Source organism: Pleurodeles waltl, chromosome 9 (assembly GCF_031143425.1).
Source record: "Pleurodeles waltl isolate 20211129_DDA chromosome 9, aPleWal1.hap1.20221129, whole genome shotgun sequence".
NCBI lineage: Eukaryota > Metazoa > Chordata > Amphibia > Caudata > Salamandridae > Pleurodeles > Pleurodeles waltl.
Genome location: NC_090448.1, coordinates 34,116,736 through 34,136,249, shown reverse-complemented (window position 1 = coordinate 34,136,249; position 19,514 = coordinate 34,116,736). Strand labels below are relative to the sequence as shown.

Here is a 19,514-nt window from a genome sequence, read left to right as displayed (position 1 = left end):
GCATCTTCTGAAAGAAGACAAGTCACTCCATGTGGGAAGTTGGCTCTGTGTGTACTATTTCAAAGTAAGAAATAGCATGCACAGAGTCCAAGGGTTCCCCTTAGAGGTAAGATAGTGGCAAAAAGAGATAATTCTAATGCTCTATTTTGCGGTAGTGTGGTCGACCAGTAGGCTTATCAGAGGGTAGTGTTAAGCATTTGTTGTACACACACAGGCAATAAATGAGGAACACACACTCAAAGACAGTTCCAGGCCAATAGGTTTTTATATAGAAAAATATATTTTTTTAGTTTATTTTAAGAACCACAGGTTCAAGATTTACAAACAATACTTTAAATGAAAGGTATTTCACTTAGGAACTTTGAATTAGCAAAATAGCACATACAGTTTCAACACAAAAAGTACAACCTCAGCGGCACGGGGGCGGCCGGGTGCAGAGTGCAAACAGGCGTCGGGTTTGCAATAGGATTCAATGGGAGACCCAGGGGTCTCTTCAGCGAAGCAGGCAGGCAAGGGGGGGGGGGGGGGGGGGGGGGGGGAAGAGTGGCTCCTCGGGAAGCCACCACCTGGGCAAGGGAGAGGGCCACCTGGGAGTCGCTTCTGCACTGGAGGTCGGATCCTTCAGTTCCTGGGGGCTGCGCGTGCAGAATCTTTACCAGGCCTCTGGATTCCCTCTGCAGGCGTCGCTGGGAGAGGGGGGGGGGGTGCTCTGGGGGGTCAACTCTGAAGAATGCAAAGTCTCACGCTTCCGAGTTCTCGGTCCTTTTAGATGCAGGGTAGTCCTCTGAGGCTTCAGAGGTCGCTGGACCCTGTGGAACGCGTCGCTGTTGCAGTTTTTCTTGAAGTGGGGAGACAGGCCGGTAGAGCTGGGGCCAAAGCAGTTGGTGTCTCCGTCTTCTCTGCAGGGCTTTCAGGTCAGCAGTCCTTCTTCGTCTTAGGTTGCAGGAATCTATCTTGCTAGGTTCTGGGAGCCCCTAAATACTCAATTTAGGGGTGTGTTTAGGTCTGGGGGGTTAGTAGCCAATGGATCATAGCCCTGAGGGTGGATACACCCTCTTTGTGACTCCTCCGAGGGGAGGGGTGGGGGGCACATCCCTAATCCTATTGGGGGAATCCTCCATCTGCAAGATGGAGGATTTATAAAAGTCAGAGTCACCTCAGCTCAGGGCACCTTAGGGGCTGTCCTGACTGGCCAGTGACTCCTCCTTGTTTCTCTCATTATCTCCTCCGGCCTTGCCGCCAAAAGTGGGGCCGTGGCCGGAGGGGGCGGGCAACTCCACTAGCTGGAGTGTCCTGGGGTGCTGTAACAAAGGGGGTGAGCCTTTGAAGCTCACCGCCAGGTGTTACAGTTTCTGCAGGGGGAGGTGAGAAGCACCTCCACCCAGTACAGGCTTTGTTACTAGCCACAGAGTGACAAAGGCACTCTCCCCATGTGGTCAGCAGCATGTCTTGTGTGTGGCAGGCTGCTAAAACTAGTCAGCCCACACTGGAAGTCGGGTATGGTTTCAGGGGGCATCTCTAAGATGCCCTCTGGGGTGTATTTCACAATAAAATGTACACTGGCATTGGTGTGCATTTATTGTGCTGAGAAGTTTGATACCAAACTTCCAAGTTTTCAGTGTAGCCATTATGGTGCTGTGGAGTTCGTGTTGGACAGACTCCCAGACCATATACTCTTATGGCTACCCTGCACTTACAATGTCTAAGGTTTTGCCTAGACACTGTAGGGGCATAGTGCTCATGCACCTATGCCCTCACCTATGGTATAGTGCACCCTGCCTTAGGGCTGTAAGGCCTGCTAGAGGGGTGACTTATCTATGCCATAGGCAGTGTGAGGTTGGCATGGCACCGAGGGGAGTGCCATGTCGACTTAGTCATTTTCTCCCCACCAGCACTCACAAGCTGGCAAGCAGTGTGTCTGTGCTGAGTGAGTGGTCCACAGGGTGGCATAAGACATGCTGCAGCCCTTAGAGACCTTCCCTGGCATCAGGGCCCTTGGTACCAGGGGGGTACCAGTTACAAGGGACTTACCTGGATGCCAGGGTGTGCCAATTGTGGAAACAAAAGTACAGGTTGGGGAAAGAAAACTGGTGCTGGGGCCTGGTTAGCAGGCCTCAGTACACTTTCAAATCATAACTTGACATCAGCAAAGGCAAAATGTCAGAGGGTAACCATGCCAAGGAGGCATTTCCTTACACTCCACAATTTCCTTTTTGGGAGAAGGGGAGTGCCGGAAGGTTCCAAGTATAGTATAACTATCTTAACCATGTTAGACTGCTATAACGTAAGTAATAAAGGACACCTGGAAGGGTGGGTTGGGTCAGTTAATATCAGTCTTCCCAGGAAGGATGTATTAGTGACGGAATTTGCTGAATTTTAATAAAACCTTTAGCCAAATTCACCTTCAAAACACTATCACCTTGGGGTCTATGGAATATTGAACAAGGCAACCAAACTGCAGGCTCTTCCTTCACTTACAAGTCCACTTGGAGTTTCAATATTTCTCAAGAGTCATCCATTTTAACCCACCTCATCCTGTTCAAGCACTGCTAGTAGCCTCAGCGACTCATGGGGACTAAGTGAAATCCATGTTGAGTATGCGTACATTAAAAAAAAAAAAAAAAAGCAATTAAACCTATACTTTTCCTTTAAATTCTATTGGAAATGAAGTTGAGTGGAGGTTCGACTTGTAGTCGGTCACCGCAAGACCGAAAAACAGCATACACATCTCCCAGGAAAATCTAGCCTTCCCATATTCAGGCAGTGAAATCTTCATACGTTATCAGAAAGGGTGAGATGTAGCGCTATGTGGTTAATGCATCCACCACTAAGTGTAACTTGAACGTCACAACCTTAAATCCCAGAGAGGCCACTCTGCATCTTGTTGCTCTGGTATCAATAAAAGGAGCACTACCCAGTTTGTTGACAGCAGAGTGTTCACCACTAAACAGGGTTTAATTTATAAAGTGGCCTGAGTCATATTGTGAGATGTGTTATATGTAAAAATATAGAACTGATGTCTATAAAATGGGCGACGCGTGTATATTAATTAATTAAATAAATAGCACTGTCATATTAATGCTATAAGGCTACTGCAAGTACCGTACGAGATCTGAGACCATAACAAGGAGTAGGCTACTGGTCAAGTGCCCTTATAACACTTCGGATTTCTGAGATTAAGACCAAAAAGTTAAAGGCCCTAAATTCCTTATTATAAATGGATGTCAGGTTCGGTCCACCACACAAAAATGTTTGGATGGAATTATTTGATTTTCAGAACTTTAATGAATAGCCCATTATGTTGAGATGTTATCCGTACAGGATGGTTTGCTTGAAACTTGCCATTAATGAGAAGCTTTGAAGGTGGAGTGATTTTCTGCATGACGACAGTACATGGAGAAAAAAAACAGGGATGGAGTTTAAGTTATTGGTGACAGGAAAGTGCCTCACCGCCCTAGTGACACTTATAGATATACTCTATCTGGGATCCCACTGAAGACCACTATTTTTGCTGAGCTTTTTGCAGCTGTTTCCAGTTGCAAGCCCCTGACCAATTGAGAAAGGAGTTATTAGTGTGTTTTTACCTATTTTAGAATGTGCTTAGGTTCCACTAGAGACAGTGAGCATGTTGGCACTTTTTTAAAATGTATTTTAAGATTAAAAAAAAAAAAAATATATATACCATATACATTCTTTATCTTTAAAAATATTTTGATAGGGTTGGCCCTAAAAGATGGCATGTTCTGAAACAGCTACCAGGCATTTACATTGTAAATAAGAGTTTAGTACTGCACAGATAATACAACATTAACAGTTAGATTACACGTTTCAGCGTTTCTGCAAAGAGGGAGAGAGGACCAAAGTCCTGAGAGTTTCTGTACATTATACCTCTCATAAGGGTGAGCACTGTTCCTTTATAAACTCCTCGAATTCCAGCTTCTCTGTAAATCTGTTTTGCACAGTCCATGGGACCAGCATACTTTGTTTCACCTGAGGCAGCTTGAATCTGTTGAACACAATGTGCATCTTACTGTCAACACAATTTAAAGCAGACTATAATGTATATTATTTCTGTTTGGCTTCATGGAACATTACCCCTTCCTGAAATTGTGCAGTACAAAGTTCAAGGAAGTCTCTGAACCGGTTTTAAACCCTTACTCTTACAAACACTTTATATCAACAAGACACCAAGGAAAACTTTGGCTAATGACGACTAGTTTTTTCTTTATTAATGTTCAGCTTTCTTCACCAATATGTCCTACATGACTATACTACAAGCGGATAGTTCCAGTAAATTAAAACATTTGCTACAAGAAAGGCACACACAACTGATGCCTTAAATAAACTAATTTGTATTTACTCATTCAAGTAAACAAAACATGAATTACGTTAGTGGTACGAGTTAACAAAACACATTCTATGACAAAATGGTAGGAGGCAGCGGAAGAGGTATTGTTATGCTAAACGAATAAGTTACTCACCTTCGGTAACGCTTTTTCTGGTGGATACATTAACTACCTGTGGATTACTCACCTAAAGAATTCTCCCCCCTCGCGCCAGCTTCGACAGAATTTTCTTCTAGCTCTGCACGTCGACGATGACGTCACAATAGCCCGACTCCACGCGACACCGTATGACGTCATCTAGGCAATAAGAAGCCCTCGTGGACGTGCAGACTTCAGTTATAACCATTTTTTACGTGCCTTAGAGGCGAACAGGTGAAAATTTGACCTTGAAGAGAACATACTCACATCCAAAGAAGTGAAAACACAAGTTATTACACTAAAAACAACAAGAAATTAAATATGCCAGTCAAAATCAATCATGAGTACTTGAATTATCAAAACCAGATAAAGAAATACATATATACATTCTATAACTATATACATAAAGTAGGTATACATATATATACACACACACACACACACACACATACATACACACAAGACAATAGGCGCTCACCCAAGGATTTCGTGGAACAACCATTCAGGCAACAGGGAGGTGGGTGGGACCGTGAGGAATCCACAGGTAGTTAATGTATCCACCAGAAAAATCGTTACCGAAGGTAAGTATCTTATTCTTCTGATGGATACACCTACCTGTGGATTCCTCACCTAAAGAATAGAGTCCCAAAGCAGTACTACCTCCAGAGGTGGGTGCCCGAATGGTCAAACCAAGAAATCCTGCAGCACCGAGCGAGCAAATTGGCCATCCCTCCTAACCTCAGAATCCAAACAAAGTTTAACAAAAAAGTATGGAGGGACGCCCAAGTTGCCGCCCTGCAGATGTCAACCACAGGAACCCCCCTAGCCAAAGCCGAAGAGGTAGCCTTAGCTCTGGTGGAATGGGCACGAAGCCCCACAGGTGGTTCTTTCTTAGCTAAGGAATAACAAAGCTTAATACAGACAATGACCCACCTGGATAGCGTTCGCTTGTGGACTGCTCTGCCTTTCCTCTTCCCCACATATCCAACGAAGAGCTGATCATCTAGCCTGAACTCCCCCGTCCTGTCGACAAAGAAGATCAATGTTCTTCGTGCATCCAGTCGGTGGAGCCTCTCTTCCTCCTTGGATGGATGAGGCGGAGGGTAAAAGTAAGCAAGAGTAATAGACTGCCCCAAGTGAAAGGGTGTAACAACCTTCAGGAGGAAAGCCGCCTTGGTCCTTAACACCACTTTGTCTCTAAAGAAGGAAAGGTATGGAGACTCTACACTAAGAGCCTGAAGCTCACTGACTCTTCTGGCCGATGTTATGGCTACCAGGAATAGAGTCTTAAGAACCAGCAAACGCAAAGCACAAGAATGCATTGGTTCAAATGGCAATCCCATTAGAAATGCTAATACTAAATTAAGGTCCCACTGAGGCATAACAAATGGGGAGGGCGGAAACTTATTAGTGAGCCCCTTAACAAACCTCAAAACAATTGGAGATTTCAACAAGGAAGGTTGATCAGGGAGGCACAGAAAAGCCGACAGTGCTGATAAATAGCCCTTAACTGTGGCAACTGCACAACCCTTCTGTGCCAAAGAAAGAGCAAATGATAATATATCAGACAAGTGAGCCTTTAAGAGATCAATTTGGTTCTCTCCACACCAGCGTACAAATTTAGTCCATCGACTTGCATAGATCGATTTGGTGGAGTGTCGCATGGCCGTTAAAATAACATCCACCACTTCCGGTGGGAGAGGAAAAAAAGCACTCAGATTGCCCCGTTCAATCTCCAGGCATTAAGGTGCAGACTCTGGAGGTGGGGGTGTAGAATCTGCCCCTGTGACTGCGAGAGGAGGTCCACCCTGTAAGGGAGACGGAGCGGAGGGCACAGAGAGAGTTGGAGAAGGTCTGTGTACCACACCCTTCTTGGCCAATCTGGGGCTATCAAGATGACCTGAGCCCGGTCTTGGCGGATCTTCCTCAAAACTCGAGGAATCAGGGGTATGGGAGGAAACGCGTAAAGCAACTGACCCTTCCAGGACATCTGAAACGCGTCCCCCAAAGCTCCTTGCACCGGATACTGGAGGCTGCAAAATAACGGACACTGCGCATTCTCCCGAGTAGCAAACAGATCTATCTGCGGACACCCCCACATCTGGAAGATGTAAAGAACCAGATCCGGATGAAGACACCACTCGTGGTCGACCGAGCTGCGTCGACTGAGAACATCTGCACGTACATTCAGAACTCCGGCCAAATGATTTGCTACCAAGCAAATCTTGTGGTCCTGAAACTAAGACCAGAGTCAAAGAGCTTCTCTGCAAAGAAGGTACAATCCCACTCCTCCTTGCTTGTTTATATACCACATTGCGGTAGTGTTGTCCGTCAGAATCTGGACTGACTGCGAATGGAAGGGAGGAAGGCCTTGAGAGCCAGACGTACTGCCCGCAATTCCAACAGATTGATGTGAAATCTCTGTTCCACTGGAGACCAAAGGCCTTTGACCTCCAGGTCCCCAGATGAGCTTCCCACCCTAGAGTGGAAGCATCCGTTACAACTGTGGCCACCGGCGGAGGCAACGAGACCGGCCTTCCTTGCGACAGGTTGCCGATCGCTGCCCACCACTGAAGATCCACCGCAGTGTCTCTGGTGATTGTGATCGAATCTTCAAGATCCCCTTTGTGCTGAAACCACTGCCTGCGGATGCACCACTAAAGAGCCCTCATGTGCCAGCGTGCATGAGTGACCAGCAGTATGCAAGAAGCAAACAGACCGAGCAGACGAAGGACCTAGAGGACTGGAACTACCGCTCCATTTCGAAACATCGGAATCAATGCCTGAACGTCCTGAACCCGCTGGGGCGGAGGAAAGGCCCGATTCAATGTCGTGTCCAGTACTGCACCTATGAACAGGAGGCGTTGAGAGGGCTCCAGGTGAGATTTGGGCACATTGATTGAAAAACCCAGGTCGTACAATAACTGAGTTGTCGACTGCAGGGGACGCCGCACGAGCTCCGGAGTCTTGGCTTTGATCAACCAATCGTCCAGATAGGGAAACACCGCTATCCCTCTTCTTCTGAGCTCTGCCGCTACCACCGCCATCACCTTTGTGAAGACTCGAGGTGCTGAAGTAAGACCAAACGGGAGGACCGCAAACTGATAATGCTGCGATCCCACCACAAATCGGAGATACTTCCTGTGCGATTTGTGGATCGGAATATGGAAGTATGCATCCTGCAAATCGACAGACACCATCCAATCCCCTTCGTTCAACGCCAAAAGAACCCGTGAAAGGGTCAGCATTTTGAACTTTTCCTGCCTGAGGAACCAATTCAAAATCCTCAAGTCCAGAATTGGTCTCAACCGACCATCCTTTTTGGGGATCAGGAAGTATCTTGAATAACAGCCGTGACCCCTCTCCTGCTCGGGAACCAACTCTACTGCGCCTTTTGCCAATAGGGATAACACCTCCTGTTGCAGTAACAGAAGATGGTCTTACGAACAGAAGGATGGGCGGGGAGGGAAGGGAGAAGGGAACTCCCGAAAGGGAAGAGCATACCCTCTCTTCACAATGTCGATGACCCAAGAGTCTGATGTTATAAACTCCCACATTGGAAGAAATTGGGCTAGTCTCCCCCCTACCGAATACAAGTGAACAGGGATTGGTGGAGGACTAAGGCTGCTTTCCCTGCTGCACCCCTCCCGAGGAAGAGGCAGAGTGCTGCTGGGTTGCTCCTCTTGTACGTACTCTGCCCCTGCCTCTGAAGGATCTGTAAGGCAGGGAGCTTGCAGATTGTTGTGGTGCCTGGAATCTGCCACGAAAGGAGGAGCCACGTCCAAAACCCCTAAACTTCCTATATGACCTAAAGGAAGAGGAAGTAGCTGCCTGAAGTCCTAATGACCTCGCTGTGGCTCTGCTCTCTTTGAAACGTTCAAGAGCAGAACCTGCCTTTGTCCCAAAGAGTTTTTCTCCATCAAAAGGCAGATCCAGGAGAGTCGCCTGCACATCCGTAGAAAAGCCTGATGAGCGCAGCCAAGCCGGACGCCTCAGTACTATGGAAGTGCCCATAGCCCTTGCCACAGAGTCAGAGGTGTCCAACCCAGACTGGATCGCCTGGGTCGCCGCCGGCTGAGCGTCCGCTAGCAAATGCAACACCTTCTGTGGCAAGTTTGGATGACCTTTTGCTTCCTCCATGCAAGTTGCATTGGTCGACTTCAAGGCCATACTTCATGACGAAAAGGCCTTCTTTGCAGCGTGGTCCATTTTCTTTGACTCCCTGTCCGCAAGGGTCCCTGGGAACGAACCAGGGGATGACCAGGAAGAGCAGGAAGCCTGAACAACCAAACTCTCCGGAGTTGGATGTTTGGAGAGGAAGTCCGGGACACCTGGAGCCGCACGATAGCGCCTTGCTACCACCCTGTTGACCGCTGTAGAAGTCAGGTTTCCTCCAAATGTCCATGATAGGGTCCAGGAGAGCCTCATTGAAGGGCAAGAGAGGCTCAGCCACCACCACCGAGGCCGGATGCAGCACCTCCGTCAAAAGGTTCCTTTTCACCTCAGCAGCCGGAAGAGGAAGATCTAAAAAGTCTGCAGCCTTCCTTATTACTGCATGAAAAGATGCAGCCTCTTCGGTATACTCCCAAGGGGAAGCCAAATCCCATTCAGGGGGAAGTGTCAATACCGCTTGCAGTGTCCAGACCCTGAAAATCATCCGAAGAATCCAAGATTTCACCTTCCTCCAGATGTTGCCTGCTATATTCCTCTTCCTCCAGGAGGCGCAAAGCTAGACGTCTGGATTCGAGACCTGGCGTCGATAAGGCATCGGCCGAAGCCGAATATCTTCGCCGGCGCCGCTCTTCGGATCCATCGGACGCCGGACCCTCCGGCATCACAGGCACCTTGACAGACTGGATCCGTGGAAAATCCACCGGTGCCTAGGTCGCAGACGTTGTAGGCGTCACTGGTCTCCTTGGCAACGCCAATCAGCGGCTCCAGACAGCAAAAATGGCATGAAGGGTGTCGGCTTGTAAGGAGCCGGATCACCCAAATTAAAAGCTAAAAGGGCCCGACGGACCCGCATGACCTCCACCAGGTGCCATGGTGGAAAAAATATTGAACATGGCATTTAAAAATGCCGCAGGATCCATACCCGGCGCCGGGAAAGCTGGGTATGTTTGCAGTGTCGGCACCGGCATAGAAGCAGATGATGGGCCAGGCAACTCCTGCTCCGGAGAAGCTGCTGGTTCTTGAAGAGGCTCGACTTCAAACACCGACAAAGGTGAAGTCGGAGTCGTAGGAGGCGGAGGAGTGACGGTCGGGCTAATCTCCCACGTCAGACGGTGCCGAGCTGATGGAGATGCAGATCTGGACCTGGACCGACCTTTACTTGATCGGCGCCAGGAGTCGTGACGGCGTAGAGAATCTCCATGACGACAATGAGTCCTCGAAGATTTCGAAGAGGACTTTCTCCGAAGCCGCCTTTCCTTCCTCTTCTTGGAATGGGCCAGGAACAATTTAGCCTCTCTTTTCTTAATGGCCTTAGGGTTCATGCGCTGGCAGGAACCGCATGACTCGACCTCATGGTCGAAACTAATGCACCAGATACAATTTTCATGGGGGTCAGTGACCGACATCCGACCCCTACACTGGTTACAAGGCTTAAAACCAGATTTTCTTGGCTGCAACATTGTAACTACAGATGCCCAACTGTAGCTCCCTGTTAGCCTCGAAGAAAATCCGTTATACGAAGGCACGGAAAAAAGGGAACTGACGTCTGCACATCGATGAGGGCTTCTTATTGCCTAGATGATGTCATACGCGTCGCGTGGAGTCGGGCTATTGTGACGTCAACGTGCAGAGCTAGAAGAAATTTACGTTGAAGCTGGCGCGAGAATTCTTTAGGTGAGGAATCCAAAGGTAGGTGTATCCATCAAAAACTAGGATTTACATAACATTTGAATACTGAAACTAAGAAAAATAGAAAATTGAGGGTACAAATAGAAATAAGCAATTGTTAATAAATGCCACTTTGAACTGGACCACCACTGGGCTAATTACATAACTAAGTTTGTAATGCGCAGATGTTTTATTCAGTTTCCTGCATTCTGTAGGTGATTATGTCAATTACTCATCCAACAAGTTATGATTTCAAATGATACTCCATTATTTTAACTTAGTCCAAGTCTGTACAGCTGGGGACAAGTATTTCTTGGCTTCATTGTAAAATGATGATTAGTCAATTAAAACTCCCAATCTTTATTCATTGTAAATTAGTGTTAATTGGTATAATCTCACTGGCAACACCTTTTCTAGAAATAGTGATAAAGACAACTATACAGACCATCACTCTGCAGTGCCAACTAATCCTGGACTGGTACACTCCAGGTCTGAGCAGGTATGACAGTTGAACGAACCATATTAAAAATGAAGAATGAGCGAAGCTGGCCACCTTTGATGTTTTAATCCTCTTTGCTCTGCAATCTCACTGAGAAACACATGCAAGGCCATTGGTGGTTGTGGTACTAGTGTGCGTGTCACACGCCTTCTAGTATTTGACCACTGACCTGTTTGATTGATCTGAAAACAAGACCTTGTACAAAAAAAAAAAAAAAAAATGTCTGTTTTCAGATAACACACAAGTGAACAACGCTGTTTAAGTACCCAAGGTTGAGATGTAAGGAAATTCGGTTCACTACATTTTATAATCAGAAAGTCAAACAACGGATCAAAAAAACTTCCATATACTTAACAGCCCTCTTTGGCCAATCGGTCTTCTTACCCTACCACAGAGAAACTACCTTGTATGCCATTTTGGTCAAGCAGTGTCAAAACACCTTTGTGTAATCTTTTTGGCAAACTACAGCAAGCGGTAATACTGAGAACGTGTGCAAGATCAAGGAAGAGGTCCTTTATCATTCTGAGCCAGAACTAGCAAGGTAAGGTGAGAGATTACCCAGCTTGCACAGTAAAAATATTTCTGGATATTCCTTTCATATTTTTTCCACTAGATAGGGGAAGGGAAGACAGACAAGAAGAGTGTTTCAGAAGTACTTTTTTGCCTGCTGCTTTCACAAATGTTGCCCTCGGCCTCTCGGAATTGCCCTCTTCTGTCAAGCACCCACTGTATAGGGTAGACTCCTGTTTCAATCACTGGACAGAACTTTCACATGATGATAATCAAGTTGCTTTAGGTTTTGGAGACTATACTCCCATTGAGACTGCTACTGCCATGCTGATCACCTCACTTGTGTGGCTCTTAGTCAGTCGTCGCCTTGTTGTTACTCACAGGTTTCAGTAGATTCTCATTGCGACACTATCCATCCAGCAAATCTTGAGCAGCTTGTGAAAATCCAGAATGGGCCAAATGCCCCATATTTTGGTACCATAAAAACTTAGTACTTGGCCCTTTTGTCCATCGAGGGTGAAATCTATTACTGCCATGACTTTTTCAGAGTATGGGTTGAAAAGGAAATGGAAGCAATCGTATAAGGCAGGGAAACAGCAATGCCCCATTTGATGAGGTCTTCACCAAGGTATGTTGAAAAACAAGAGTCTATTTACTGATTAATGGGCGTAAACTCTCTCCCATCTACAGTGGAGTTATGCTGCTTCAGATTTAGAGGATATCCAAGAATAAGGCACGGTGATATTTTGGAGGAATTCTAGCCTTTCAAGAAAGCAGGTTTTTGTTTTGTTTCATTTTTTAGCAGAACTTAACATTTGTACAGCTGCAATGGTTCTGAAGGTGCACAGGAATGAAAAGAATGTGCAGGAGTTGGGGTGGCAGGACTAAGAAATTGCAGTGACACCCACCTTACTTTGAAAGTGTACATATGCTGTAGGGGTAGAGATTTTTTTTGAGCAAAAAGACTGTCAATGCTAAATCTAAACATATATTTGTGCAAGACAGATTGAAGCCAGACACCTAGACATTTGAGTTGTCCCTGTATAAATCACCTCATAACTTTTGGTAGAATATATGAAGGATGTGAACTATCACAACCGCTCCAATTCAGCATTTGTGCCTGTTAAAGTACATTTTGTTATGTACTAATCCCATTTCCGGTAATTTGCTACCAGTATTTTGCAACCAGTAAAGAGAAGATCTGGCCCTCTGCTGTATCTTTGCCGATGTAACATTTCAGAAGTGTGTTTTAGATTGTCCTGCATATAAAGATACTCTTGTTACAGCTTCAAACGGAGAAAGGACTGCCTATGTATTGCACCTGAAAAAAACTCCCTCATTCTATGAGCGGGGCAGCTCTGAACATATTTAGCAATTCAAAATTGCAGTTATGTTCGGTTACCCCTACAAAAATGCAATGAAATACATGAGAGCCACCTTTAAAGTGTACAACTATCCCCAGTGTGATTCTTTACTTGATCAGCATCAGAAACTAGGAAAGGAACTTTGCAGGGTTTTTTGAAGCCAACTCCCACCCCCACCTGTACACCTACTTCCAGACATGTAGCGAGCGACAAAAATACATTATGATGGCCAATTACATTGACACTGTTTCAGGCATGATGTCAGTCTCTGTCCCAAGTGGTATAATACGTGCCTCTATCAGTCACTGTCTGGCACCCTCTCTGCCCCACTGTGATAGATCCAGGCCCACCCTCCAATCTGAAGCCCTCTAGTGTAAAATGATGCTCTTCACAGCAGGGCAGTCTCCAGGCTGGCCCACATACAACAAAGGTACCGAGAGGTATGAGTGTTCTACACCAGTTGTCTTCAGCCATACTCAAGAGGGATCACGGGTAAATAAAAAGGAATGCAACCCCCCCCCCCCCCCCCCAAAACACACATACATATACACACACACAAAAACAATCTATCAAAATAGCAGTGCTTCAGGAAAACCGATCAGCTTCTCCTCGCAGCAAAAGGCCGAGTCAGATTTCTAAAGGAGTCTTGTCGATTCTTTTCACATGTCTTTTTCCTCCCTCCAGCTTCAGGAATATCAGCAGCACTCTTCCCACTGCCCACCACCATCTTGTACAATAGGCCAGTCTGAAGGATCTCATAGACCTCCATTGATCTAGTTCACTCGTACACACCACACATGTACCAGCAGATAAACCCTGTTGGAAAAAAACCTGAAACTGCTGGCCTGTTTTAAGAGTTTTAAGAGTCACCACTGCTTTGGCAATGACCAATTAGCACTGTAACTCCTCCGTAAGTGGAAACCTGATCCTGACTGCTTTTAACAAATCTCACCTGCATGAGTTACCAAGGACTCAAGGGTCAGTCATGGTTTTTACCACTTCTGCAGTACAAAAACAACTGTGATGGGCATAAGGGAGAGGTAAGCAGAAATTAGGGACAAAGGGAAGAGGGCTGTTGCTCTAACTTTTAAACCGTCGGCAGCACTCAACACTGAAGACTATCATATTCTCAGTCATCTAAAATGATGTCTATTTAGGCCTTACTTTACAACTGATCTACTCGTTTCTCACAGCCAGAAATTAACAAGATAATCTTTGTAATTTATTTATGTCATCTAGCCCTCGGACCTGCTTGTACATCAAGCGTTCCAACTTTCCTCTTCATTATTAAATGCATGTGTGTCCCATCATCCACGTGTTGAAGGGTCATGGAGTTGTGCTGAAGATACCCACGTGGGATCCTAAGATGTCATAACAGTAATGGAATGTTTGGAACTATACAGCAGTAGAGGGAGGATAACCGTTCGTGACACTTTAGGCAATGACCATTTCAGAAGAAACAACGGGTGCTACGGATTTAAAAACACAAAGGCAAGGGATTCATCTTTTGAAGGTTTGGCAGCAATCTTCCGATTCACAGGAAGATCTAGCTTTAAATCTCCAAGTACATAAAGATCTCACCATACTGAGTGTTGGACTCAACCTATTTAAGCTTGCAGGGCATCAGAGCGGACTTCAAAGCTTAAGTATTTGTGGAAGGCCACCACTCCCTGTTGCATATGGGAGCTGCACATATTTTCAAGCAACCTATTCTAAAACGACTGCTAAGATTATCTGTAAGGCCCATTGGAAACATCACAGATCTTTGACTAGGATTGTTGCATCCAGCCCCTGAAAAAACAAAATAAATTGTTTTGATTGTCTCCCATGCACTTTAAAACTTTTGTGTTTAATGGTTCTAGAAGAGGGAAGAGTGTGGCCTCTGTAATGGACCCCGTCCCAGATGAACCTGAACTCTTTTCCGAGTGACTGCTTCGGAGAGAATCTTGAGAGCTCACCAGGTGGTCCAGTACCTTAGAGGGATTCAAAAAAAACACACTCAGAAAGCAGGGTGTAGGTTCAACCCTCAAGATCAATTAACTCACAGAACAAACTGTTTAGTGCTGATTCAGTGCCAACCTCAAAGACTCTAGAACTCGCTGGAATGTCATCAAGTGGTACCTTGTATCCTCTCTGCAGTACCACAAACATTGAAAGGCACAAAAAGAGTCCAACAGAAAGACAACACTGCACCTTACCTCCTTTCCACTAAAACGTATTTGAGATTCCATAAGCCACGAGTGAACTTGTCTACTACTGCATGGGTCACCCACCGGCTGTGCCAAATTCTGTATCATGGCCCTCCTACAAATATACATCTTCCTGCGATTATAGGGTATAGAAAAATCTAGAAACACCACCCGGGAATTCTGGACCAAGCAAGACGGAAAATTAAAGGGTGTAGCTTTCCAAGGCAGTTAAAATACACAGGGGCACTTCAAACACAGGAATTAATCTCTGCCATTTAAACGAGGATTTAAAACCTGATGAATAAGCTTCCATCTGTGGGAACGTTCCAACTGAAGACAGAAAGTGATGCCTAGATATGGGACTCGAGAGACAAAGTTAAAGATCCTCATGTGTTACCAAAATTGTTCGCCAACCTGGATCTTAGGCAGCAAAACAAACATAAATTGTGGCTCAAAGTCACAAAGGCTGGGGCCTGTAATAGAGGCATATACATACCCCAAAAGATCTAGAGCATCTTTTTAGAGAAATTTATTTAGCATTGTCTGAAAAGCCACATTCCTAACAAATTATGAAGAGGCCGAAAAATTTAGTTTGAGGTCTGAATTCTAGGAGAAGAAATAAGAAATGGAAACAATGTTCGATCAGTGACTGCCTGGGGAAGACAGATTGTGTGTAACACATGGCATGAACATCCCCGAGAGGGTTAAAAAGTGACTAATAAGCAGTCAGTGTAAATTATTGATGATAACCACTGTCCAAACAGAACACAGCAGCTCTGGTTAGGGTCATTTTAAACACACCATGGAAACCATGCGTTACTTTCCAATGAATGGCTCACCTGTAAAAGGCACTTGATCCGTTCCCCGGGAGCCATGATAGCAGTTGTGAAAACGCCAGATAACATGCCAGCAGCAAACAGCTGGGGATAGCTACATGCAGAAACAAAATATGAAGAATGATTCTTTATTAACCATAAACTACCCAACGGAAGAATGGTGTGAGAAAAGGTAAAGGATATGTTTTTCCATCAAGTTGCATTATTTTCTATACCCTTTGTCTGATATTGGTTCAAGTCACTTGAAGAAGATTAAATAAAACGTGAAAGTTATCATATGTTAAGAAAATAATTCAAACCACCGGCAGAAAAACTTCACAATCTGTAAAATATTTACCTAAAGATTCAAAAATCACAGAAAAAAAAAAAAAGTAAATAAAATCACAAGGCCGCTGATAATTCAACCCAGCAAACATATCAAATGCGAAAAGTACTAATATTTCATAAGCATCAGGTACATTTTATTTCCAATTTGATTTGGTGGTTTTCATGGAACATGTAAAATAGGCAGACCTTTACCCAAAAATCTGGTTAGCATATGAAACTCACAGTCCTGGAGGACCTACAGAAAACTGCAGAGCCAGTACAAGCAGAAGATCCTTAAAGCCAAAGTCTTTAACTCTTGGCTACAAGCATACAACATCAGGCAAAAGGATAGCATCACCAAATGATGGTCAGACCTTATTATGAAGCTGCGTTAAGATAATAATTTACTTACTTCTAATATTGGATCCAGCTTTTTTTTTATTTTTATTAAAAGGAACCACCCTTTTAAATGTGTCAAACACTAGGAAGTACCATGACAAAACAGGAGTGCATGAACGCCTGTTCAGCCTTTGTCTAACACCTATCTATCCTTTTTAGGTAGGTCATATAGTGAATGATGTTGCAATAGGTTTCACAATCCAACATGATTACAAACAGAAGGGATATTTGGGAACTCTTGCTGGCGATTGGTCGTGATGCAAGATGCGACAAAAAGGAAAGCTTCATTCCTTACATTCATACCACACCACAAAACACTGCCACAAACGGCTAGTAAAGCCTAGAGGCCTATCATCAAGATAAAAAGTCTTCGGAATACCACTAACCGAAGCTAACGTGGCCAGCTGTGCGGTACTCACACTAACAAAATAATTTGGAGACCCCAGGATATAAACAAATATCTACTGGAGGAGAGTCTGAAATGGACAACTGTTTGGATGTATGGCATCAGCAGAACAATCCACTTTACTTGCAGTTCTTGCTGTCCAACCAGACTATGTTCCACCTGTGATTATACAGAATATCAAGCATTATTGCAGACTACTTCTGACCTCTCAGAGAGGGAAGAAGGGCAACTCAAGTGCATGCAAGGGGTCTACCTTCTGGCTTTGTCTCAGAAGCTAACCAAAGTATGTAGTACTGCTGGGACCACAGGGGCGCATATGCAGGCATTAACGTCCCAGTATAAGGTTGTTCGACAGCTTTTCAGGCGACCTAGAACCTGGGGCGTGTTTAAACAGATCGAGGTAGGCCAGTGGGCACAAAGGAATTGAGCAGGCCAAGAGGATGACAGTTGTCAGGGGGGAGGGAGGGTGGGAGAGCACGTGTTGTGTCCCAGTCCAAACTTACCAAACGGTGCCCATAGGAGAGCTATTTGCTCCCTGTAGGACAAATCCGATTGCTGAAGAGCAGTGATAGGGAGAATGCCGAAGAGAAGCAAGATCGTTGCTAGGGGTGGAATTTGTGAAGTGCTAATGTGACTGAAGTTGATAAGTTATTCAGGACAGAGGCCATCTGCTGATCGGGGATTGCACTCTGATCTAAAGTCAGAAAACTCTGATTATGAATTCCAGTGCAAATCAACATGTGCTTCCCCACGAGTGGAGTGGCAGTGCTTTGGGAAGCCGGAAAAACAAAATCTAAGAGCTCCATGCCTCAAAATGACAATGATGTGTGGAGGCTGCATCTAAAGTAGCAGGATAAGGTACATGTTTCTCCTTAAGGAGAATCCCTGCTGGATCTGGAGGTTGTCTTTAGCAGAAGGGAATTTCTTTTAAATCCTAGTTAACAAAGTGTGCACCTTCACCTGACACTATTCGATCATACTAAGTGAATCTTTTAAAAAACTGTAATTAAATAAAACGGACTAACCATTTTTTGTTTAACATACGAAAAGGGCACTGCGGCACAACTTATTTTCATACTCGCTACCCAAACTAACTTCGTTGAAGAAAGGACACTAATTAGGATGATGAGGTTCTTGAAGGCTTCTGTTCTACGAGAACAGAAAACTCAAGAGGTTAAACGATTCCTGGGGCTGAACTTCTAGCCAAGTTAAGTCCTGGCCACCTGCGATAAGTATTCTAATACTGTAGATTGTACTGATCTTTTTTAGACCATTCTCCTCTTTTGAACAGTCAAGTGTTCCGATTTCATCAGTGCAATTACTTACAGTCCCTTATCAATACAGTACGAGATTTTAAGAGGCTTCAAGTAATTCTGTGAGGACCCACATATTAGCTCAAAACATTTAGTTACAGATATTTTAACATAGTAGAAGCCAAAGACTATGCTCTTGAGATCTTATAGATGTTTTACATAATTTGTTTTATAAGGGGAACAAGGCCCACATACAATGCATGCTTTTTTTTTTTTTTTTAGGTTCGAATGAATAAGATGTGTACTGTGCACACTACCCAAAGGGTCCTTTGCAGCCAGTCATCTTGAAAGTGTACATTTAGTCCTGTTAAGGTAGAAGGCATGCTGTTCTCCATAATGCAGGCAGCGAATTCCAAAATATGGGCCCCAGAACCGATCCTGTAACAATTTTCAGCTTCTGCAAGCCAATCTTGAAGCTCACGAATGATGGTACTGCGATTAGTCTCCTTCACATGCACCTGTGCAGTCATAATATGATTAGCCACCACTTAACTAGATGCTGAAAAGTCTCGGAGAAGGGAGGAACCCGTGCAGGTGGAAAACCACCTCTATGTAGCTTTCTCCATCTGGCAGACTGTCTGCTTACAAGGAGACGTTCACAGATTCAAAGGCTGTAGGCAGATGCAGCATTGCGGCGAGCTGCCACTGAAATAAGCAGCAAATCTCAGGTCCCAGGTTGTGGAAAAAGCATTATAGAAGCTGCTGAGCAAAGGTGAAGAGTGAGCCTCAATTAATGCAACCTTGTATTGAAGATTATATTAATGGGAAAAAGATCTTCACATCAATGGTGCGTAGGTTTTAAACTGGGAAAGCAGCGAGTTGTGAACATTATGAAACAGGTTTGGGTCAGCATCCTGCTGCTGGATTAGAACTGGTCCAATACATTTCTTGGCATCCTTAATGGAAAGCTGCTACACTTTAATCATCTTCTCTTCAGACCACTGATGGTGCCTCAATCACATCACAATCCTGAGGTTTATCCAGATGCATTTTTTCAGCTGCGAATTGAACGAAGGGCATGAAATATTTGCCACCTTGATTTAACAGGCGTGGAGGACAAATCCAGGATGGAGCTCATCGAGGGAGCAAGCCTATCAAATGGAGCCGCATGAGCCACCTAAGGTGGAAGTGTGGTCTGCGTGCTGATGCTCAGCCACCCTGAGCAAGAGAGCGTTTTAATAGTATTCGATTTTAAATCGAACGCCAAACAACTTAGAGATTAATCCAGAATCCTGCCTGGTCAGATTTCATTAAATATCTGAAGCAGGCACTTATTTAAACAAGCTTGATGAATTACTAAATACCTTTAAGAGCTCTGCGCCAATTGTTTGGAAAGCTCATGTTGCCGTTGCTGCATCTCCAAGTCA

General features: G+C 44.9%; 1 protein-coding gene across 1 annotated transcript in view; it reads right to left on the bottom strand.

Annotated features, from left to right (window-relative positions):
* The window catches only part of SLC25A20 (solute carrier family 25 member 20), a 61,152-nt gene that overhangs the window by 27,533 nt on the left and 14,105 nt on the right, over nt 1-19,514 (bottom strand). Inside the window, exons 4-5 of the mRNA XM_069206210.1 lie at nt 15,727-15,817; nt 3,889-4,006 (exon numbers count right to left, since the gene is read on the bottom strand). Of these exons, the coding sequence (XP_069062311.1) occupies nt 3,889-4,006; nt 15,727-15,817 (209 nt within the window). The remainder of the gene's footprint in view (nt 1-3,888; nt 4,007-15,726; nt 15,818-19,514) is intronic.